General features: G+C 36.2%; 3 protein-coding genes across 3 annotated transcripts in view; all 3 read left to right on the top strand.

The window, feature by feature from the left end:
* The first annotated feature begins 3 nt into the window (after positions 1–3).
* LOC108975595 (TNF receptor-associated factor family protein DDB_G0272098-like) lies at positions 4–4,112 on the top strand. Its single transcript, XM_018944182.1, has 2 exons — positions 4–307; positions 791–4,112. Exons 1-2 carry the CDS (start codon positions 20–22, stop codon positions 1,241–1,243), a joined length of 741 nt encoding a protein of 246 aa, XP_018799727.1. The 5' UTR covers positions 4–19; the 3' UTR covers positions 1,244–4,112.
* A 7,362-nt stretch (positions 4,113–11,474) lies between these two features.
* LOC108975569 (uncharacterized protein DDB_G0283697) lies at positions 11,475–14,610 on the top strand. The gene has a single exon (XM_018944134.1). It carries the CDS (start codon positions 11,516–11,518, stop codon positions 13,424–13,426), a length of 1,911 nt encoding a protein of 636 aa, XP_018799679.1. The 5' UTR covers positions 11,475–11,515; the 3' UTR covers positions 13,427–14,610.
* Positions 14,611–23,489: 8,879 nt separating this feature from the next.
* Positions 23,490–24,718, top strand: part of LOC108975574 — a 5,898-nt gene continuing 4,669 nt past the window's right edge. The window contains exon 1 of the mRNA XM_018944141.1: positions 23,490–23,779. Coding sequence (XP_018799686.1) covers positions 23,762–23,779 — 18 coding nt within the window. The 5' untranslated portion in view covers positions 23,490–23,761. The remainder of the gene's footprint in view (positions 23,780–24,718) is intronic.

Raw genomic sequence — 24,718 nt, 5'->3', positions numbered from 1 at the left:
TGAGTCCAATCAAAATGCGATGCAAGTTGAAATGAATGCACGTAGAGAGAAAATAATCATACAAAATCAAATGATTATAAACTCGCAACAGCAACAGCAACAGCAACAACAGCAGCAGCAGCAGCAGTCGTCGCATGCTGGCAAAAAATTTAAGAAGCACACGCAACAGTCCACATTATTTTCCACCACGGCCGCAATGTCGAGCAACAATAGCAACAACAATAACAATATGGGCAACAGTGGCAATATTAGCAATAGCAACAATAACAACAACAACAATAGCAACAATAACCGCAATCCAACCGAAGTAACTAAAAATAACTGAATTTATTTTCTTTTTCTTCTATGTGTGTGTATGTTTGTATGTCGCACCATATTTATCACCTCACCCCAGTGATCCTGCAACAGCGGAAACATGTCGATCTCAATCAGTAAAACAAGTCACAAGTTGTCCGTACCCCGCTTCCTGCCCATAACATCGCCACCAAAACTCCGCTTTGTAAAACTATTGTAGCTAAGTTTGCATGTATGGATGTATGCGTGTGTGTGTACATGTGTATGTCTGTATGTATTGCGTAATACAACTTTGCGTGTACGTATTTTTCTTCTTCTTCTTCCTTTTCTATGTTTCTTTTTTACATTTTCAACTCGAATGTTTACCAAACCACTAAACCATTACCCAACAAACCCCAACCTTGCCCGCAAATACCACCACAACAACAACAACAACAATAACAACTCCAGTTTAGTCATCACTTTCACTAACAATGATTCGCTTCATTTCCACTAGATTTCCCATTTATTTGCACACTCCCCCACGGCAGCCACATACGTCCAAGCGCAACTTAACGGCATCAATTTCACAGCTGATAATCAAACCGTTACAGCCAACGTCGCCGCCAATATGAACGCCTCCGCTAATAATGGCAACATTAACGCGAACATCAACACCATTTCCACACCCAACATTAATACGAATGCCACCATCACAACGAATGCGGCACAACAGCCGACCAGCGGCAATGCCGGTGTACCGGTCGTCACCTACAATGGCAATCAATATTGTGTAATAACGCGCAATGATGCCGGCGCCGCCGAGAAATCGGAATTGCTGCAAATTCATGGCCAATTCACCACCGACAAGGAGGGTAAGACGAATATAATTCTAATGTCGCCGGTTTCGGTGCCGATGCAAATGCAAATGCACGTGCCGATGCAGGTGGAAGTGCAAAATCAAAATTGAGTTGAATTTGCCGCGCAGAAAGCGGAGTCGGGCGCTTAGAGGCTTGCCATGAAATGGGTTTACCAGGAATGGTTCGAGTGTATTTGTCGGAAGCCAGTAGGCAGTGGTTAAACAGGTAGGCGCGCCGTCGGTATTCAGAAAGATTTAACAGTTGCATTAAACGAGATATCGTAATCAACAAATCAAATGGTTTTCCAAATTGCTGCTTTTTAGTTTAAGCCGAAGATATCAAATATGAGCGGAAACTGTGTAATTCAAAACAGTGTTTGATATAAACTAGTTCATGTTATACCCAACGCACTTGTAAAGTGCAGTCGTAAAATAAATTTTTTCGAAATGAAGCATTTAGAGTATATTTTGAAGACTTTTGATACAAAGAAAGAACATTATTTTTAGAAACTTTAAAATATTACGATTCACAAGACCTTCCTCCATCTCTATGGTTCTCGAAAAATTGCCGGTCGATCGAGCCAGTGCCGTGCAGACAACGATAACTACTTTAAACCAATTAAACAAGTTCTGTACTATGAATTGCCTAACAGATTAAAATTTATACCTAAATTTCTTTGAGCCTTAGAATACAAACAATAACCAATCTTTCAAACAGCAATATTTACTCGCATACTCAATAAAAACTAGCCTATTAATTACTAGACTGCCACTTTCTGTGTCCACGGTATATCATATAGTTATATTATATTTCTATCCTATGACTCCGAGGGGAAACAAAGGACCTGAATGAGACTTCTTCATTTATTTTGATCTTTTGCTTCCCCCCTTTATTAGACCTCAACCGATTTCGACCTTAGACATATCGATGTACAAATTTCTTCTTCAGGTTATAGAATGTTGGCTTTTTAGAACATATTCGGTATCCATAAGTCCGTGTCAGAGACGGTTATGAGTCCAAAAATGCGGCAAAACTGGTCAGAAAATGTATAATGAAAATCCTTTTAAAGGTTTACCATAAGTTATAAATATTTACCATTTGCCAGCATATTTTTACTTCCGTACGGATTGGTTAAAATCGTAAACCCTATTCTTTATGGTTATAGTTACCAACCTTCGCTACGGAACGAAACTTTAGCCTACAATGTAAACAAAACGTTGGTATTGCCAAGAAGTGAGAATAAAATCGTTTAAGTCAGTGCTACATTTAATCTTAGAGAATAGCGTAGGTTAGATTAAAAGGTCGAGTTAAAAAAGAAAAACGGATATCGCTTGGATGGCTGACGTCACCGAGCCATTGTGATACTGCTAGCTCCTGAGTACTGATCAAATTAAACTCTCAAAAATCGACAAAGCGCTTTGAGCCTACCTAGATGTTTCAACCTCAGTATTGCAAAAGCTGGTCAAAGGAGATGAAAGTATTGATGTTTCCACCGCACTTTCCTTAATACCACTTTGAGAGTTAGCGTCCAACAAAATTTTCAGCTTTATTGCATTCACGCTAAGTACGCAATAACAAGTAAGAACTCAGACGATTTGGCCAAGATTGACCTTACTGTGAGCAAGTAGTTCTCCCGCGTTTCGTAATAAGCTGGGATCTCGCAGTCACACAGAAGCTAGTTGTTGTTAAGCTCACACGAAGTCCTGAGGTTCAGAGCTACAATGCAAGAGAACAGAGCAGACGCAATCCGCAATCCGTCTCAATCCGATGTAATTGCGGCATGTGTGACCACTCTTGCGAGTTCATGGGCTTTACAGAATAATCAGATATTTAATAAGTACTCATCGTAAAACGCGTATAGGTGGTGTTAGTTTTGTTTAAAAAAGAGATTTTCTACAAAATAATTACATAAGTCTGTTAAAAGTCACATTCCCAAAACGTAGCTCTATTCAGAGGCTTAAATTTGGGCTTAGTAGCTGAAAGCCTAGACAGACTGTATGGCATGTTGAAAAAAGTTCGAGGGATTTTGTTTGAAACGTAGGCTTTTTAAGTTGCCAGAACACTGCAGTATATATCAAGTTAAGGTCTTTGCCATTACGAAAGCCGTAGAGTTGGCCTCTAATGTGTCTGCAGACAATTGAAAGCATAGCCAAGCAGTAAGCAGGTAGTAATTTCGTATCGTCTATCGGCCAGAAGTGTCTTGGGAAGCAGGATAGCAGTGGAAAGTGTTGCCAGAAGCAGTGTTGTATGTTAGGCCTCAAAAGCATAGAGAGGGCTATGAAAATGTGGGATGATTGTCAAGATGGATGTACGGCTAACACCCGAAAACGTGATGACCATTGGGAAACGCATGCATTGTCTATACGACTATTTGGAGGTATCGATAGTGAGGCCATAGAGTCTGTTACCGCATTACTACTCCTCATGGACCTTGTAACTGAACTCCATCTGGTATATCAAAGGACCAAAACTGGTATATGCATGGCTCACTGGCCTGCCAGGCTAACCTAACATAAACTTCTTTATGCCTCGAAGTAAACAATGGTAAGGGATAAGGTTCCCAATAATTTATTAAAATTTCGACTTTTAGCACTTTATCTGGCTTAACTTCATTTATATGGTTATTCCCACTTTAGCAATGTTACTTTAACCATAACATTTACTCATGCTCCCCTCTTTTTCGTGCGTTGGGTATAAAAAAGATATGCATATGAATTTAAGGAGAAATTGCCATGTCAATAAAATGTCTTCAAGCTAAGACAATGAAAAAAGTTCAAAATTTGTATACACACTATAATTATGGTTCGACATTAACTCTGTTTGGTTTGCTACGTTAAAGGTAAAATTATACAAGTAAATCTTAAATCTGAGCGCTGTAAGCTTATTTTTCAAACTGAAATTTTAAGTTAGAAACTTAGAAACTTGCTTGCCACAGCGTTGGCTCACTACAAAATCAAAAAAAAAAAAAAAGTTGAAAAATGATAAAATCTCAAAAATTCCAACAAAAACAAAAGTATATATTTTAAAAATAACACCACAAAGTTGCAATAGCTAACCCTCTTAACATAAATTTACCGTTAAGCGTAAAAGAATATATGTATAACTATAAATTTTAAGAAAAAACCAAAATACTTTGAAAAAGTTTGTAAATAATAAAGTAAATTAGAAGAAACAAGTGATCGTCTCCATGCAAAACAAAAACCATATATATAGTCATAAAAAACACCGATAAAATTAGAAAAGCGAAAAATTGTCACGCAGATCTACAAGCGTTATATAAATGTATGTATGCGCCCACAAAACTTTGCATAAGCGCTTTTTAAATTAAACTTAAAAGTGTAATTTGTAAATGATTTTATAGTAACGAGTGAAAAAAGCTCTAAAAAAGTTATAAACTTATACTTTACCTTTAAATAGCCGTCATAAATTAAAAAAAAAGAAAAAATAGTAATAATAAAAAGGAAACACTGTGTTTGTGTATGATTAGTATTAAGGGAAATTTAAGTACATATCTTTGATAAAGAAAGTAAAAGTAATAGAAATGATGAATAGAGCATTCAAAAATTTTTGCAGTGTTAGGTAAACTCGCTCCAAATTTGTATCGAAATGTTGTAATATAACTGAAAATTGTATTGCAAGCAAGGTTGGAAGAAATATTTAAAAAATATTTGTAAAGTTATATATGAATTTATGTCTGATAAGTATATTTTATTTTTTCCAATTTTTTTTTATTTTTTATTTTTATTTTTTAATAAAATTTAGTTTTTATAATAACGTTGGACACATATTTTTTTGATATATGGCAGCTTTATGTGATACATGTAAGCTTTCAGTTAAAATATCGATTTTTTAAGATTTTATCTTAACCACAAGGACCACATATTTCTATAAAAAATGTGTCACTTGAGCTTTAAAATTCGCTAGTGTGCAATATCCATAAAACCTATAAAAACGCTCATGGAATTCATTCCATTTTATTATGGTTTTAGTTTCTTTCATTATATTATATAAGCCACAATGCAAAGAGAGCTTGATGATATTTTTTTCAATTTAAGTATAATAAAAGAATAATTGTTTATTTAATAGAATACTAATTTTCTTAATTATTTAAAATTAATTGGGGTATGCGTTAATACCTAAAGGGAATTTGCTAAAAATGTAAGGCTTGATTAATAGACTATATACTATATATATAGTTTATATATCGTCACCTAAAATGCAAAATAACGTATCATCAAAAAACCGAAACTGATTTTATTGCTTATGATTCACTATTACAATGGGTAGCCTAAAATTTTTAGCTTCCGCTGTCAAATATAATCAATATATGTATTGGATAGTCGAAAAAGTCTTTTCGTATTTTGTCAATTGATGTGGTTGTAGTCGTATAACTGCAGTGCTACCAATCACATTGTGTCATACCATTTAGTGTTCGAAAGTTGAGATTTTAAGCTTCATTTAGCCAAGAGAGAAATTTAATTCGGGGAAGTTGAAAAAAAGTTGCAGCTGTTCAAAAATGAGTGTAAATAATGAAATATTTTTGTATAAAAAAGGGAAGAATGCCACGCAAGCCACCAATAAAATTTGTGAAGTTTACGGAAAGGATTTAGTTCGTGTAGCACAACAATGATTCGCTCGCTTCCGTTCTGGAAATTTCGATTTACATCGATGAAAGTTTTACACTGATGGCACAATGTCTCTAGCGAAAAAATGGAAAAAAGTGAGCGATGGTAAATATTTGTTTATTTATATATTATTAATATTAAAAAAAAAAAAAATTGGTTGAAGTTCGATTAGAAATACGAAAATACTTTTCGACTACCCAATGTAACTATTTTTTAACCAAGACTCAAAATTTTCTTTTTATGAGTAGTCTCTAATACATAATTTTTCGTTCCTGTAAACTTATGAAAAGTGATGTTAGTTTATTTTGAATTTTAGGTGACGATATAGAGAGAGCTATACATTTATAACTATAATAGTTGTGTTCATAAACGGGAATATAAAACTTTTGCGAGCTTGGAGAGTCCAATTGTTAATTTTGTTTTTTATTATATTTATTATTATTTTCTTTGAACTACGATAGCTGTATTCAGTGCTTAATTGTTTTACAGAAGCCAATAAGAGACGACGTGTTTTTACTGGCTTGAGGATTTTCGTTTTTTAAGGCTCAGGGTTCGTTGCTTATTATACATATATTTGTCAGATATGACTCCGACTCTCCGACTGAGAAAAAGTCACATCTTATTTCCAAAAATAATGAAAGCCTTAGAAGACCGTCGTTTTAGAAGATAGATGAAAACCAAACTAAAAAATAATATGGAATGGGAACTATTTTTAAGCTGACAACATTAATGTCCAAAAATGAATAAATCTTATTTGCCAAAAACATACAATTCCGCCATTATTTGAACACACTCACATGTTGTTGTAACAATTTGTTTGATAATTTTTTTAGGATAGATTTTCGCAAATAATTTCACTTGTTCTCATATTTTAAATAGTCTTTTGTTTGTAATTGTTTTGCTATAATATATTTTCTATACATAATATTACATATAAGTCTAAGTATATACTTATATATATACCGAGTTATTGATATTTACATTTGTAATTATTACTTAAATATATAATTTATATTTATTGCATATTTGTAGTATTGAAGAGCCAAATGATGACTCATTAAATGATAACTTAAATGTTTAGAATGTGAAAAGAAAACTTTGTAAAAAAAACAAAAAGAAAACGAATTCGTAGAGAGCATTTGCAAGTATTGTAGTTGATAAAAGAAAACAAAAGAAACAACAACTATTTACGATAATAAATAAAATTGAAGTGTAAAAAAAATTTTAGTAAGAGTTATCGCTTTACTATTGTACTCAGGAGAGAGAGTTCTAATATATTTGATACCATTTTCGAGACTACCACCAAAAGTAGAAAAGAGAGGTTTTTTTATAATAGCAAATATTTTACAGATCGATGCAACAAACGATGCACAACCTTATGTTCAGATTTTAGAATCATATTAGGTCTAGTAAAAAGATCTCCATTATTTTTCCAATAGGTGGTTTCAGTAATCTGTATCTCGCATTGTATAATTGCGATTGAATTACGCCATATGGTATTTGAAAGATAAGGTTTCATACTAAACACACTCCTCAGACAGTTTTGGGATTGATGGAATCAGTATTGATTGAACACGTGACAAAAATGGACCCTAGCAAAGAGAACGGTTAAAATTGTGAATAGTGCTTATGATTCTGATATTGTAGCAGTCAACCATGCGCAATTTTGGTTTCATCGATTTTGTTCCGCTACTTTGGTGTTAAGAATACATCACGTTCTGGAAGATCAATTATTGAAAATTTCGATAAAGTAACGGTACGAAACGCTGCTGAATCGCAACCAAATCGCTCCGTATCTGTAGTAGATGGCTACTGGTTATGAAGAGTAGGTTACTCACAGGGTTTGTCTGGAAAGTACTGGATACATTTTCGAGTGAGTGGAGCAAATTCTGTGTGAAACTTGGTAAATTTGCGACAGAGACGTTTGATATGAGCAAATAGACTTTAACCAGATGTTGCTTTAGCAAGGAGGGCCGTGGTTCATGACAGAGGGGTCTCAAGGCTTTCCGGAGAATGCCTTCCATGACGGCTTCAATGCTGCGAAATTGACCTGGACAACCCCTGAACGACAGGGACAAGCGGAAATGGTCGTGGTCAAATCACATTGAGCCAACGGTGCTAAACTCAAGATTGATTGTCAGGAAGGGAATGCTGTTTGTTTGGTGGGATCGCAAAGGAATCATCTACTATGAACTGTTCCCCTATGGTGTCAGCCCTGTACTGTTAGCGAATGGAACATAGTGGGCAATCGCTTGGAAATGATACGGCCAATAGGAGAGGAATTGTGTTCATCAGTTCAACACCAGGACACATACACCGATTGTAATATGCCAGAAGCTTCGAGAGCTCGCCTTATAGTTAGCCTCTTTCCCAAGTGAATATTAGCTGTTTCCATTTATATGATATGATGATGACTTCACTACGTTCACTGTAAACTTTCTGCCACTCAATAACTTTTGTTCATGATAAAGAAAAGCAGCCTCCACAAAAAAAGTTTCCAACATTCTCAAAGAATCTCCATATTTTTGATGAAGTCAATATGACGATACGAGTAGGAACTTGTTAAAATTAAAATATTGCTAAAACTTTCATATCAGAATTAAACTACATTCCAATAACTGTTAATTAACTATATTCCAATACAATAAGTGCAGCAGTGTAATTCTTTTAAAACTTGCTGTACTGCAATTTACCGTAAAAGTTGCAGTTGCGTAATTGTCAGCACTGTACAAATACCAAACAGACAGCTTTTTTAATTTGTTTATTTTTTATCAAAAACGAGCCTATATCACTTCAATTTAGAAGATTCTGAATGAAATCTTAGTGACCGCAAGGCCTGTTTACAAGCATTCCATCAAACCATTAGTACAAATAAATACGGCAAACACCAACCACTTCCACCAAACTGTTTTTGAACTGTTGAATTGACCATAAACAGAAACTTGCTGCTGCAAAAATAGCTGAGACGACATATACGAGTATATAAGTAAGAACAAACAGATTAAGAAATACTTTACGAGCCAAAAGCAGCAAAGTGGGGGCATAAATTATCCGACGTAACCGCTGTGCATTTACATGTGTTTGTGTTTGTGCAGCTGTATGCGTTTATTTGAAAAGTTATATCTTATGAACCCAGCAAACAAATTGTTTTTTGAAGACCAAACTTTTTAAATTTTTGTTTGCAATTAACTTGGAGGATATAAATATCTCTATTTATTGAAATAAAACTCATAATACTCTGCGGACTTAAGGAATCCAATATATATAATTACTATATCCGGTGAAGGACTATCATATCAACAAAAAATTTACGCGTATCAACCAAACCTTAATTTTTTCGGGATGCAATGACGACTCATTGAGTACGTGTGGATTGCGCCTGACCAATAACGCACATTTTGCTTATTGACGAAGCCATTCAGCCAGAAATGGGCCTCATCGCTGTAGATGATTTTTCGATGAAAGTCCGGATAATTTCAAATTGTCGCTTGATGTTCCCTGCCAACCACCGATTCTGGTGGTAGATCGGCTGCAGTTTTTGCGTCAATTTGATCTGGTCAAGATTATTTCCGGATAATTTCAAATTGTCGCTTGATGTTCCCTGCCAACCACCGATTCTGGTGGTAGATCGACTGCAGTTTTTGTGTCAATTTGATCTGGNGATTCTGGTGGTAGATCGACTGCAGTTTTTGTGTCAATTTGATCTGGCCAAGACCATTTCCGGATAATTTCAAATTGTCGCTTGATGTTCCCTGCTAACCACCGATTCTGCTGGTAGATCGGCTGCAGTTTTTGCGTCAATTTGATCTGGCCAAGATCATTTCGCAAAATTTGCTACAACGACGTCACAGAGATGCTTAGTGCTTCAGTACTCTTTTAATGGGCGACAGGTAGCAATATTGTGGACACTACGGACACTTCTTTGTCTCATTGGCAGGGAACATTTTGTTCTGGGCCTGTGGATTCAAATTTTTCCACTATACGCTCGGTGGTTGATCTGACAGGACAATTATGACGACTATAAATTGGATGTAGCGCTCTTAAAGTTAAGGCCAATGACTCCGAATTTCGGTAGTAAATTTTAATTTTGACTAGTTGTTGGATCGTATATTTTTTCACGATGAAATTACAAACCTTAATAAAGAGAAATGTTAAAAAAACGGGAAAATAGCGTCGTTTGTAGTCCCTATAGGTCTACTTTTATAGCGTCTATAATGGAAAAATCCGATATTTGCGGAGAGTAAGCTCTATCCAAGAGATGTTATATTAATTCCGTATCCTTCATTAAATGACTTTTCGACAATATGTTAATTTATTTTTGTAAAGCGATTTAACCAGGGGCTAGAGAAAGAAATGTTTAATCTATAGAAAAATATAGCGATAAACCATTAGTTCAATTCCAACTAGTTTATTCCTGTCGTCTTCTTAAGAATATTTCTTCAGTTTTTGTGAGTAAATGTTCCATTTGTTGTGTATTACTGGGCCGGAGAGTATTCTATATATTCTCCTTTTACTCTCGCAGAAAAGACGCGATGTTGAAGGAAACAACTGATTTGAAAGAAAAAATGTTCATGCAAATAGCAAAATTTTTCTTGAAGATTAGACATTTCATTATGAAAAACTATAAATACATGCGTTCCAAGGGTTATTAAACAGTTTGTTACCATTATCCACAAACCACGATTTGGTAATTTTTGCGGTATGTTTCGGATCGCTATTTTGCATATTCGAGTCCGAATATATCCAGCCTTGGGAGATATGAGTGCAGCAGAATATCAATATAATCTGTGATACGCATTATACCATCGATCTGCCGAAGTATATCCATCACATTTCCACTAAGTGATCAGTGATCCATTTCCTCCTAGATTCAATTCGTTTATTTCTGATTTCATTGGACAAAGTAACTCTTTGCCAAGCACCCATGGTAATCATATTTTTGGCGAACTTTATTGCTCTAGCCCTGAAACAGTCATTTATTATTCATCATGATAGACACTGATAATGACCTCTCTGACTTCAATCGTTTCCAGAGCGGTAGTTGTTGCAGCGGATGGAGAGAATTGCGATGGATCTCCACTTTTCACATTTTCCTTCAAAATAGAATTAACGATTTTTCCCCACAAAGGGCAACTAAAAATTTATTAAACTACTATGTTTCATATTTTTTATTGCTTCGATTGAAAAAATGGTAAAAGTCCTCTTACTTTGAAAAAATTATTACCAACTCTATATGTAGTCTCACCTTGAAAGCGGACAATATTCATCCAAGAATTTGCATTGTTAAAAAACTAATAGATAATTTTAGCTGAAGGTGCCACGACAAGACGACTGAGGCTGAAGTTTAGTAAATGAAAATCTGCTAAAACTATCATTGAAAAATTTATTTAGTATTTCGCTTTCAACTAAGTCTAGTAACACTTTTAACACACTTGCAGGTAAATATTAGAGCGTACGTATGCGTTTGCTTGTTGGGATTAATTAGCACAGAATAGCAAATTGAATATTTAACAATAAAGCAATAACAACAACGCCTACAAACGCAACAACAACAACTATTAACTGGCAAAGAAAACTAACAATCTCCAGCATAATACTTGTATAGCGTCAGCATTAACAAGTGTCAGCTGCTGCAGCCAATCAACCTACATACCTATCACCTTCAATCGATTCTGAGTGCACGCCATCGAATCTGTTGAATCAGTTGAGTTCTTAATTCTCGCGTAGACGGTCGTTTACGGTGATTTGCAAGTTAAGATGCTAAATGGAAAATTCTACACGGGTCTGCCGCCTGGCATGATTGAACGGGGTGCGACACAGCGTAATCGCTTGCAATCAAGTATTTTCTGGCCGGATGACACCAAAGTCGACTCGGCGGTGGAGACGCGCGTCAAACGTCGTAATAGCTTACAAATTGCACAAGCCGAAAGGCCACGACTGCGCATGCAATCATCGGTGAGCGGTGGCGGTGAAGCAGATATAAATACACGACAACTATTTCAGAAAGAGTTTTCAAAATCATCAATTGAGTTTTTGGATAATCTCTGTGATGAAACGAAAGCAAGAAAACCCTTGCTCTTCAGGGGTCATCGGAGTGCTGCTAGCGAGGTGACAGCCAAACCGACAGCGCTGAAACTGCCACTGCCCGAGAATGTGGTGAACGCTGGCTATACCACTGCCAAGAAGAAGCAAGCGTTCACATCGAAAATCGAGTTCTACGATTATGTAGGTGATGAGTTGAACAATCGGAATAATTTGAGACGTGCCAAAATGGATATGAACGATAAGAAGGAGATGGAACGAAATACGAAGAACAGTCCCAAATTGCAAGTGAAAAACAATATGCGCGATTTAAGCGCGAATGAAAAGCTCTATCCCGCCGAGCGACGTGAGAAAATAGAGCTAGAGCGAGTGGGTATCAAAAATATGCAGGATAATACTGAAATACAATTGAAAAACAATATGCGCGTCGAAACGGAGGAAGCTTTTGATGAAGAATACGAAGATGTTCGTCACAATTCAGCTGAATATAACAGAAAGCCGCGTGAAAGCGTCGATCGTTTTAGAGACGAACGCATACGTGAATTAGATTTTTTGGAAAGTAGACGAACTGTTAGTCCAGAGCATGGCTACAGACGTGAACATCGTCTACAAGAATTGTATGAAGATGAATATGGCGCACCTGGTTATGCGCCCACTGGACGCTATGGGCGCGTGACGGCAGTGCGTCGTTCCAACAGCGTTGGACGTTTCACGGCGCCACCAAAACGTATACTAAAACAACCCATAAGAGAGCGCAGGCATTACGAGGATTATGCAGATGATGGTTATAGAAGCAGTGAGGTCAGTAGAAGCAATGCCGCTTATAGACACAGAAATAACGAAGTGTATGAACGACAAGCTTACAACGAGCACGATGCTGAGGAAAATGTGGACTACATGGAGGATCGCATGAGAAATATGCGCGTTCGTACATCTCCAAAGAAACATGTCACCTACAGCGATGACACCTACTCGCACGACGATGAAATGCCAACTCAGTCACGACGACGGCTCGCGTCAAACGCGCAGTCGCGCAACCGCGTACCACCACCATTAAAAACAGCAACAAATACGCGCACCGGAAGCAACAACCTGCAACGCCAACCAGCAACGTTACGACGCTACAATAGTGAAATCGATATCGCAGATAATGCTAATGAGCAGACGTTGGAGCCGGAATTTATGGAAAATGACATGAGCGGCAGCGCTGCAACAATCAAGTCATTAAATATTGCTGACACTTACAATAACAAAAGCAATAACCGTCAGTGTATTGAGGGTGAGGAGCACAAGCGTTTGGTCAATAAAATAAATAACAATAAAAACAATAATTACAATAATACCACAAGTCGTCTTAACAATCAAACTATAGCATCAGCTGCACGAAAAATCACACCAAATATGCCCACATCCGCGACAACAAAGCAAAATACCGACACGCGAAGCGCAACATCAGAAGCGGCGACGGGAGCGGGCGTTAAAAAACATTTGCGCAGCAGCCTCTGTTTTAACAATGGCGAGATCATTGCGAGTGATGACGGCGGTTCGACGTCCGTAAAGGCACCCACGCGCAATGCGCGCAGCACGGCGACGCGTCAGCGCATTAGTGTGGGTCTGCCCGATTAACAGCTGACTTCGCGCTGAGCTAAGCGGTGGCGTAACAGGCCGCTGCACTGTATAACGCGTGCATGGTGAATGGCTCGCGCTCGCTAATACAAAGATCATTCATAAAATGAGATATAACATGGTAAAGTGTTGTTGTTATTTTAGTTGTGTCTTTAAATGATCGAATTTTTAAATGGAAAATTAACAAAGTAACTTTATGAACGCTATAGTATATTTAGTGCGGTATCTAAAATGTTAAATTTCAATGTTATATACAAATGTTTCGGTGCATGGTATATATGAAAATATGTATCAGTATTTCATTATTTATGGTGTTTTGTGTTCGTAAAGTTGGAAACTCATAAATACCAATGAATACAAATACAATGGCAAGCCTACACTCAAATTCAAGAGCACGTCTATGTAAATAGTTTTTGTACTTACTACAGCATATATACAAACAAATAATATATTTTGTTGGTTATAAAGCTTAATGGTATATACATAAATGTATAAGTACAGAAGATTTAAAATGTATCATTCCAATTCTTGTATAATACGTATCAAAAAATCAGTTCTATATCTGAAAAATTGGTATACTTTCCCGAGAGATTAATACTAATTTTAAATACTATTTTCAGAATGAAAAAAATATATCCAAACTAAATATTTATAACTGTATTTACGAGTAAAATAAACAGCTGTACAATAGTCAACTAGTATGGCGTCAGCACAAGTCATACCTTCTATCTGTATTCATTTAAAATAGTAGCTTGTGTCGAAAAGAGAAAAACGTTCTACATTTTTGAAATGAAAATTATAATAAATAATAATACGATGAAATTCATTAAGAGGTAGGAATGCAACAAAAATTATAACAAGTAAGGTTGTAGACCAATTTCGCTCATTTTCACACTGTAATATAGTAATGTAAATATAATGTTATACACCGAATTTGAATTGAAATCCGTCGGGCGAGTCTCGAGTGTTTTGTTTGCTCCGAAAAGTGAGCGGTGCCACTACCAATGCCCAATTTTGATCCCGGCTCTATAACAGCCCTGCTATATCATTCTAGGGAGTAAAATTTAACGTCTTTGGGTTATTTAGTTATTGGTTTATCGCGCTTTTTTACACTGTGAGTTCTTATAATATTTGCGTTGGGTGAATTTGGTTGTTGTATCCTAAGTGGATTAAGAGATATGTACATTGAGTCCTATGGAAAATGTGAAAAGATCAAGTTCTACGCAATAAAAAAATCTATATTCCTTATGTAAATATTTGTTAATATTTTTTTCTATCATTGTGTTTATTTCTTTTCCTTTTCTAATGAGTTTCACTCCACTATTATATTTTTCGCATTTTAAATTTTTTCAATTCAATTTTCCATTAACTATATTTTAGCCGTCTTTTAATGCCAAGATAAATATATCGAATTAAACGCCTTCTATACCAGATATGTATAAATGAAATACTATTGGAAACTTATTGTTATTTAAAACAGTTTTCATAAAAAAAAAGCTTCTAACCTCGGGTTTTCGTTTGAATACAAGTATATGTATGTATGAAAATGTATATAATAAGTTTAAAACCTTGTACCTATTATATAACATATCTTCTATTAATAACAACACTTAGTAATTAGTTTCATGGTAATATTAGCATAGCTTACTTTGTAGTCAAGACATTTTTTTTTTTAATATTTTGTATAAAAAAACTTTCAATTAACAATGTTTTCAAAAATAAGAAAAAAATAAAATAAAAAATGTTAACCCAACTAACGAAATTGGTTTTAGTTGTTTGGAACGAACATAAATTCGAGTTTATTATTTTGTGTTTATGAACTTTTCTCTTTCTTATTTCTTGAAATAAAATTTTTCGATCGTCGGCGTATATTTAATCTAAAAAGCATTCTAAAAAAAAAGCACTTTTGTTAGGTTTAACTTAATTTGTGTGCGAAGAATTTTACGCCAACTGCATCCTTGCAACTTGGACCACTGCGTCGTAGAGGACACTTGTGACTGTTTCTCCGCTCACAAAACGACGAAGGTCATGGTACCTGGAGAAGGTGGGAGTGAGCTTTTTTCATGCGTATATTGAAGGTAGGAGGGCAGATAGGAGAGAGAGGTTTCTGTAAAGAGCCTTTCACAAAGCTTAGCTTTAAGCCATTGGAACGCTAAAGAGTTTTTCAGGCGGAAGCCGGACAGCCGCTGCGTTAAAAACACTGATATCCATGCTCGACTTGTTTCAGAGTTGGAACATTTTTGATCTCCCTTCTCATCTTCCAGTACTGCACTTATGAACCTCACGTGAGCTTAGCAGGCATTCGTTGGTGACCAGCAGCTTCCCGATTTCGGAATCCTTTTGGCTTAGAATAGAATGCGGGAGATCTAAATATTACTTCCCTATTGTCCAATAGGGTGAGGTGAAAAGATTAAGGCAAGGCTGAGTTTGAAACAACTCGGTAGTCATACTTCGTGAAACTAGTAGACATAGCCGGAACTCACATTATCCGTCTTAAAAAATGTGCTCTTTGTCTATTTGTGGGTGTTTTTATGACCAATTTTATAAAAGTTAGCGGTATCACAAGTACAGTGAGATCACTGAAGGGATCGAGATCTTTACTGGACTGATGTTGTCATCGTCCATGCACGGGCAGGACTGGAATAATGAGTGACTTAAAGTGTTTTTTTGTTCGTCGAGAGGGCACTGTACTTCTCAATTGTCTACTTAGTCCGAAGTAGCACCTATTAGCAAGAGATGTTCTGCGATATGTTTCGTTGGTGTTGATGCTGATTCCAAGATAGACGAAATTATCTACGACTTCGAAGTTATGACTGTCAAAAGTGACGTGGGTGCCTAGTCGCGAGTGCGACGACTGTTTGTTTGATGACTGCATTTATTTCGTCTTGCCCTAGGTTACCATAAGATCCATTTGCTTCGCTGCCTTAACCATTCTGGGGCAAGCAGAACTAACGGCGCGGATGTTGAGGCCAATGATATCAATATCATCGGCATACGACAGCAGCTGTACACTCCTATAGAAGATTGTATCTACTCGATTAAGCTCTGCACCTCGAATTATTTTATCCAGCAGTAAATTGAAGAAGTCGCACGATATAGAGTCGCCTTGTCCGAAACCAGGTAGCTTGATGAATTTTATTATGCTGAAATATAGTACTACAGATAACTATTTACGAAGCTAATAACTTTATATGTTTGACGTCGGCTGTTCAGACAGCAAAACACTGAGATCTGGTTACCATAAAACCAAACCAAGATTGTTTTGTATCGCAAAACCTTTTTTTAATGATCATTGACTCTCCTACGATTTTGGAGAAAGTCCCGTCTAATACTCCGACTTTGTTGCTCTACTCTCAAAGCAATTTCGCATATTTAACGGCAAAAGCTTTATCTACTATAAGCTAATCCGTGTAATACTCAGCTGCTGCGCTTGTCATTGTTGCATAAGGATGAATACTCTGGTGAAAAGTCACTAAAGTCAAATAACAAGTAGCCTGTCGATTTGGCTATCAAATTACGACAAGCGCGAGCTCATTTATGGCATAAATATGCAACCATGTGCCTTTGCTTTCAACAACTGCCGTCATTACGCAATTAAATACAAATCTCACCTGTATTACCGACATATCTATTAGTTTTAAGGAGCTCTCCCAAATCGGATATTCCCGCCGGCTACTTTGACGGTAATTAAAGCAATTGGTTTTTCATATTATTTAGACATTGCAATTGCATTTATGCGTGCCAAAGATAAACATAAATGAATGCATAACGAATGCAACATGCGAAGCATAAAACGCGAACCCGCAGCAAAGCTCACCCGACAGACAGGATGTGCCGAGGAAATGTGCGCATGCGCTATTATATGTATGTACGTGCGCGCGACGACTATTGAGTAATTTGAAAAATTCAAGTCCAACACGGCCGCATAGGCAAGCAGCAAAAGAAATGGTTACGCAACAGTTATTGCGCGCGTACGAAATAAAAGCAATGACGGAAAGACGAAGCAAAGCGACAACATGAAATAATCAATTACAAAAACACCGGCAGCAATGAGGGAAAATAGCTGCAACTTGCCACTTGCAACGTGCAACTTGCCAAGCCGGCGAACTGTTGTTGTTATCCGCTTGCAAATACACACAGACATAATAAATAAATTACCAAACGAGTGCAAAGCAAGCCAGTCAGTTACAAGAAAATTGTTCCGCATTGGTGCGCAGCACATCCTGTAGCGCCAACGAATGGGCAACAGCAACAGCTGCTTGCTGCTTTTTGCTTTCAGCTGACTTGTGGCTTGCTACTGCCACTGCGACGTACGTCAATGCCAAGGCARTCRGTTGCGGCCTTAGAAAGTAGTGCATGAGCTGCGCGACTTGCGACTTGCGGCATGCTGCATATACATATGTAGGTGTGTGCCTTCATGCAGCTTGCAACGTGCAACATGCCACATGCTAACTCCTTATGGCAATCCTATTGACTGCATAAAGCAAAAGTGATTGCATTGTTGCCGCGCCTGCTTGCGGTGTATGTGGCTTAGTTGCACGCGCACGTTTCCTGCATTTGAACCTGAACTTCAAAAAAACGAAAGCAATTGGTTATGGGTAAATAAAAGTATGAGACAGAGACACACTCGTATTATGTTGTATTATTTACTCATTTTCGGCTGATTTCTTATTTTCTTATTTAACCCGTTTGTTGCTGGTTCGCGCCACTTTGTTGCCAAATCTGATTTGTCAGTTTTAATAAACTCGTGTAATGGTAGATATGCACCATAACCTAGCAATTTGATGTATTACGACGCTGACTCTAACAAGTTAAACAGGTAGTTCCCAATGAGGGAATTTTCAGTAATAAATAAAAAGCACTTCAAAATCGGTTAGGCTAAAAAGTGGAAAATGTATTTTTGGAGGTGTCAACTAATTGAATTAATTGGGAAAAACGACTTGAAAAAAGAATGTGCGAATATTTGGCAYACCTTCGTATTATTAGTGGTCCCTTTATGGGTGGATTGTTGCAAACTTGTTGCAAGTTGATTTTAGTCCTTGATTAGTGGACATTTTATGGTGCATCAATGCGAACCTGTTGCAAGCTACAATTTAATTTCAGATTTTTTTTCTATTTTCGATTTTTTATCCTCGACCATTAACATGGGCTTCGAATGAAACTTTTTTAGGAAATCTTTAAATGATAAGATGTTTTGAAAAAATATCCTCCTTCTCTTTCTCTCTCACTTCAAAGCGTATGCAGAGTATAGAAAACTTGTTTGCTTTTGCTTTAACATTTTACTAAGTCTCAATTAGTCTAGTTAACTTATTATTTAATTGATTCTTTTAGTACAAAATATGGGGTTCAAATGTTTTCTAGTCATTGTAAATGTTGCTTAGCATTCAGTCAGTCTTCATTATGTGACAAAGTGGATCCAGTTCAGAGATGTCTTGGTCACCGCAAAACTTCTTTTTTGAGAGGAGATCCCGGAGATCAGCTGTATTTCCTTTCCAAATGAATATTTTACTAATACTAATTCTTAAAATACAGTTAAGGAATAATTTAATATGTGTAAAAATAGTTGAAGCAATAAGTTTAAAAGTTTTCTCAGAAAAAAATCTGGAAAATTCGCTTTTTCGGCCTTCTAACTGTGTACCGTATAATCCCTTTAGCGAATACTCAGATATTTACTACTGTGGGCAAAATATAGTAAGACTTTCTTCATAGTTATAAAATTAATAATATATTCTTCAAAATCTCTGTCCTCCCCCTCAAAGTAATTCCCTTTGACGCTAATATAAATATGGTAACTTTTTTTCAAGGCTCGAAACAGTTGTGAAAGTGAAATCCCGCAATTGCCTTCAATGCGCCTAGCAATTCACGTTTAATGTCTTCAATTGATTCAAAACGATTTCCTCGGAGCGGTCGCTTGTGTTTGCGGAATAGTCAGAAGTCACATGGAGTTAAATCACGTAAATACGGTACGAGTATTTGCGGCACGATATTGATTGAAAATTTGGCGAAATACTCACGAGGAGTCAATGTAGTATGAGACTGAGCAAAAACCAAGAGTCCTCGACCCATAATTCCGGCCTCTTTTTACGAATAGTTTCGCGAAAAATGCTTTGCCGTAGTTTTTTCGGATACGCCTTATCTTTGTAGATATTCGGCCAATTGATTGTCTGTTCCCGGGTCGTCAGCATAGATCCGAGACTCATTGCCAGTAATCAATAATACGTTTCATGACATCCTGGTAGCCAGAAAAAAAAAAAAAAAAAAAAAAAAAAAAAAAAAAAAAAAAAAAAGTTGGGTGTTTTTTGAACCTTTCGTCATATCACTTTTTTTTAGTTAAAAATAATCTTTCAGAATGGTTTTTACCGATCCTTCCGATATTCCAGTAATAACACAAATTCCTTTATTTTATTTTATTGATTTTCAGTTGATGTTGATGGTCGTCCAGGAAGTGGTTCGTCGTCCACGCGTTCCCAACCCTCTTTGAATAATTTGTACCAATAAAACACACTTGATCGTGAAAAACAATTGTCAATGAAGGCCTTTCCAACATTCTGAACGTTTTGCACCATTTTATTCCGCGAACAAAATGTATTTGAACATCCTTGTTAAACAATTTCCCTCATCGTAAAAATCGAAGAATGCACTGTATGTACTTCAGAAAGACAAGCCTAATCCCTAAAGATTATTTTGATGTTATAAGTAGTGGATTTGAACTTCCGTTACTTTGTCATTTAGCTAAAAGTGCTTGTAGCCTTTGGGAGCAACAGAAGCTTGATAAAGCTCTCATACTCATTGTCTTTTCAGTAAAAGATCAGATGGATCTCAATTGAATCGTATATTCCTACATCTGCTTCAATTTTCAAAAAAATGTAATTATTTATATGCCATAAATAAAAACTTTATTTGTTGAAGGTTAGATGAGTAGGTAATATTATACCAACTGGATATTTAATTCTCATTGGCTGCTTTGTTGTCTCTTCCCGACGCGATACCGTTTCAAATGTCAACAGATTTTGGATCCACCCTACATAATTAAAAGGAAGCACTTGATTGAATGTTGCGAACTTCTTTGGATATAATAAGGTATATTTCAACTATATTCTAAGAATGTGTTTTACAAAAATATTGGAAAATAACTGTCTTATGTGCTGTCTCCGGAGGTGTCAAAAAACAAGTGCCCCAACTGCTGACATGATTCCAGCCGAATGAGGAGCTGAAACAAAAAAATTCAAAAAGTTTATTCAACATAAAGATATTTCATACACAATGACCTACAATTTTTGAAAAATATCAAAAATTAACAAAATGGCGTAATTAAAAAAAAAAATATAAAAAAAAATCTTTTTTTTTTTAAAAAAAATATAAAAAAAAATCTTTTTTTTTTAATCGCCAAATTGATAATTTGCAACCAATCAAAAAGAACGTAGGTCATTGTATAGTAAATGCATTCAACAATAATCAGTTTTAATTTGAAGTCCGTCAATTTCTCGTTTCGTTATGATGTCAGCAATTTTGGAAAACTGTCGTTTCGAGAAAACGCGTTTAAAGTTTTACCTATATAATTGTATGTTTGTACCCACGAGCGTTTGCTCCAATCCAAAAACTATTCAAGATACGACCTTGCCGATATCAGAGAATATTTCAGGAAATATAAACTATCGAAAAATTTTTAGTGTCACATTGGTATAGTCTCTTAAAATGGATAATAACTGATTTTGGAAAACCTTTACGAAATTCGTTTGGGAGTGATTTACGACCTCGTTTGAATTCACCACACCATCGATAAACACAGGTCTTTGATGGAGCTTCATCTCAAAAAATTGAATCAAGTTTATCGAGGCACTGTTGCAGAATTAATCCACGTTAAAAGTTGTAAAAAAAAGTCGCTCGAAAATGTTCGCGATTTAATTCCAGTTTTTGGCCAATATGAATATACTAAATTACTGTAAACAAGCTCAGAGTATATATAAAAACTTTACGATAAAGCTGTGAATTACCACTCCGGGGTGTTGTCTAATTTCGATATATAAAAGACGATCTCCGCGGTTTTCTGAGAAGAATACGGTGTCAGCTATCACATCATTCTATTCATTGTTGTTCGCGAACATGACATTTTCCGCGCGCGGCCAAACCAAATATACGACTCCGAATTAGCTATAAATTCTAAAATAATAATTAGCTGATGGGACTAACTCATTGTCGGACCACCCTCATATTTATAATGGCTGATCCAAATAGAGGTACTTTATTCAATCGCCTTTTTGTTGACAGATCGTGTATAGTGATATTCGTAACAGCATCACCCATCTCGAGACCCAGCATTCTTTATTGGATAATATTTAATCGAATAAACACGGCACGCAGTAAAGAAAATATAGCTGAGAGTGTACACGAAGACTGTGGAGCGCCGATTCGGCGCTGTTTGCAATAGCTCGGTCTGAAGTATGGAACGATTTGACGCATTTTACGTGGCGGTCTTAAGCTCAATGTCTTCGAGGACAAGGGTCTTCGAGCTCAATGGATATAATAAACAAAATTGCAGCATTTATGATCGCTTATCGCTCAATGATAACCGACTATTTGATGTCTGAAATGGAAGCTCATGATCTCGGCGACATTTGGTATTAACAAGACTTTGTCACTTCCCACATACCTGTATCGTATCAATCAATGGATTTATTGAAAGATTAATTTCACGTTTTAGGTCTGTCGAAAATCGTATGATGTTACACCGTTGGACTTTTTCATGTGGGAATATGTAAAGTGTAAAGTCTATAACCTGCTTCGATTCAGGTTCTGGAGCAAAACATCATGCGTGTCATTTGAAAGTTAGCAGCCGAAATCCACCAAATAAGTGAAAATTGGACTTAACGGACGGACCATCTGAGAGGAAGGCACGCGCAACATTTAAAAGAGATAATTTTCCACAAAAAAAAAAAAAAAAAAAAAAAAAATTTTTTTAAAAAAAAAAAAAAAAAAAAAAAAAAAAAAAAAAAACAAATTTCTTTCGAATGATAATAACAATTCTCCATTAAATATGAAATTTATGGGGTTTTTCGTTAAAGAGAGAACATAACAATTCTCCATTAAATATAAAGTTAAAGTGTTTTTTCGTTAAAGAGAGAACGTCGAAATGGATAACACTATACGACAACACGGAAATCAAGAATCTTGAATTGTCAGCTACTAATTTCTTTCCTTCTCAACTCGTTTATGCAATCCTTCAGGAAATGTACAAAGCTGGTGTGGGTGATTTTCTTTAATCGTTATAAATACATTAAACTCATGATTTAACTACCTGGATTCTCTTTATTATTTATTGGCTTAACAGCAGTCAAGTTCAATGTTGAATGGGTGCAATAAACCCATTTAATGTAACGACTAAGTAATTTATTTCGGCAAGTTTACACAATAATAAAAGGAAAGCAAAAGAAAAGTGTGATTCGTATGCAAACAAAATATTTGCAAGCTTTATGCGAAACTGGCATACAAACTAATTACCTTGGCCGCGGTTGAACCGCGCTCATGAATTGCAAACGAAAAGAAATGCAACTAAGCGCACACCGTACGAAATGATAATAAGAAAATATCGGTAAGTATTTATGCTGTTTCAACCACTTAACACAATATGCCGCAGAGCCCCATCTTAGTGTTTTCTTTTTTCCAATTGACCGCGTAATGGCTCGGGAAATGCAAATGCTGGCGCCACCTGTTGCACAGTTGCCGCTTTTGCCACCATGCAGGCGGTGGCAGGGGTGGCGAATAACTACTGGCAACACATTTAATTTTTTACTTTGCAGATAGCGTTCGAAATGGCCAACGAATGCTGGCTGAACTAGTGCCAGAGCCAACAGCCCAAGCGAATCGTCGTGAAGGCACCAGCAACGGCGGCAGCGCGACCATCACTTAGACTAGGCGAAGTGAACGGGGCTGAGGCGCATCATGGGGCGGCGCGGTGTGGACTGTGGCCGCAGCGCGCCTAGCTTTTGCCATTAGGAAGCTGCATAAAACCAATGCGCTCATTGGGAAAACTTTCAGTTTCATAGAGACAACGTTGGCGCGTAAATCGTTAGTTACGTGGCATTTGGGTATTGAAGTTGGCGCGCTTTGTGGCTGAGTTGTGGCATTTGTTTACTGTTAATAAGCTGCGCTTCGTGTCGGATCGCGCCTTTCGTGTTTTTGCTTTGTGTACGCTTACTAAACTATTAATATAATTTATCGCGTTGAAATTAATGCCAAATTTCATTTGTTCATTGAATTGAGCGATTCAAGCGATTTGAGTTTTGCGTGCTGCCGTAGGTGTTTTGGTGATTGTGAATTTTGTAAACAAGCGTGAACATGAAGAGGTTTTGGAATGTAAGTAAATGTACAAGCATGTGTCTACAAATATGCAGGTTTTAGTAGCCACAGTTATCGAATTGGCACAACGGAGTGAATAAATCATAAGTCCATATATAAATATACAAAAAGATATGCATGTAACCTAAATAAGTAAACGAATGCTTTAATAAATGCGATTTCAATAGATCGCGCCTTACACTGTATCACGGTGGTTATTGGATTACTGGAATGTCCACTTTCAAAATTTCAGCGAGTTTCGATGTGGGTAACTGTGCATGCGAAAATTTGCTCAGTTACCCACATCGAAATGTGTTGCGTCACATTTTTGCAAGGCGCAACATTTAGAGACGGGCATGTGTAATTTATAAGTAGTCAGAGACATTAGGGTTGGGAAGATATCGTATCTTCGAAATAATCGAAATTGACTTTTTGTTTTGCTTACGCTTCACTACATCAAATCACATATGTATATGTAGCATAAAATTGTCAGCTTCCGCTGTCAGATATAACCAATAAAGGACCATTTTATAACCAAAACTCAAATTTTGTTTCAATATGAGTTGACTATATAATATTGTTTTTCCGTTCCTGTAAGTTTATGATGTTACGTTATTCTGCATTTTAGTTGATGATATGTATGTATATAGAATTGGTGTGGAATATAAGTTAGAGCATTATAGATGGGATAGCAGAATATCTATATATTCTTCTTATTATATTTATATTTTCGGTTTTTATATAAATAACTGAAAGTTAAGAAAAATATAAGGTTCTTCTCGATATACCAGTTTCTAGAATAGTTAAAACGGCTTGTTGTCAACTCCAATAAATTTTCAGACAACCATAATATGCGTATATTTATCATAAAAATTGTGTGCGAATTACGGCCTTGTTATTTTAAAAATTGAAGTTAAATAAATATAAATTAAAATTATATTAAAATAAAACAAAAAA

The sequence above is a fragment of the Bactrocera latifrons genome, unplaced genomic scaffold (assembly GCF_001853355.1).
Source record: "Bactrocera latifrons isolate USDA-ARS-PBARC rearing strain unplaced genomic scaffold, ASM185335v1 scaffold_67, whole genome shotgun sequence".
Lineage (NCBI taxonomy): Eukaryota > Metazoa > Arthropoda > Insecta > Diptera > Tephritidae > Bactrocera > Bactrocera latifrons.
The sequence above is the reverse complement of the archived record's forward strand: the minus strand, read 5'-3'. Positions and strand labels throughout refer to the sequence as shown.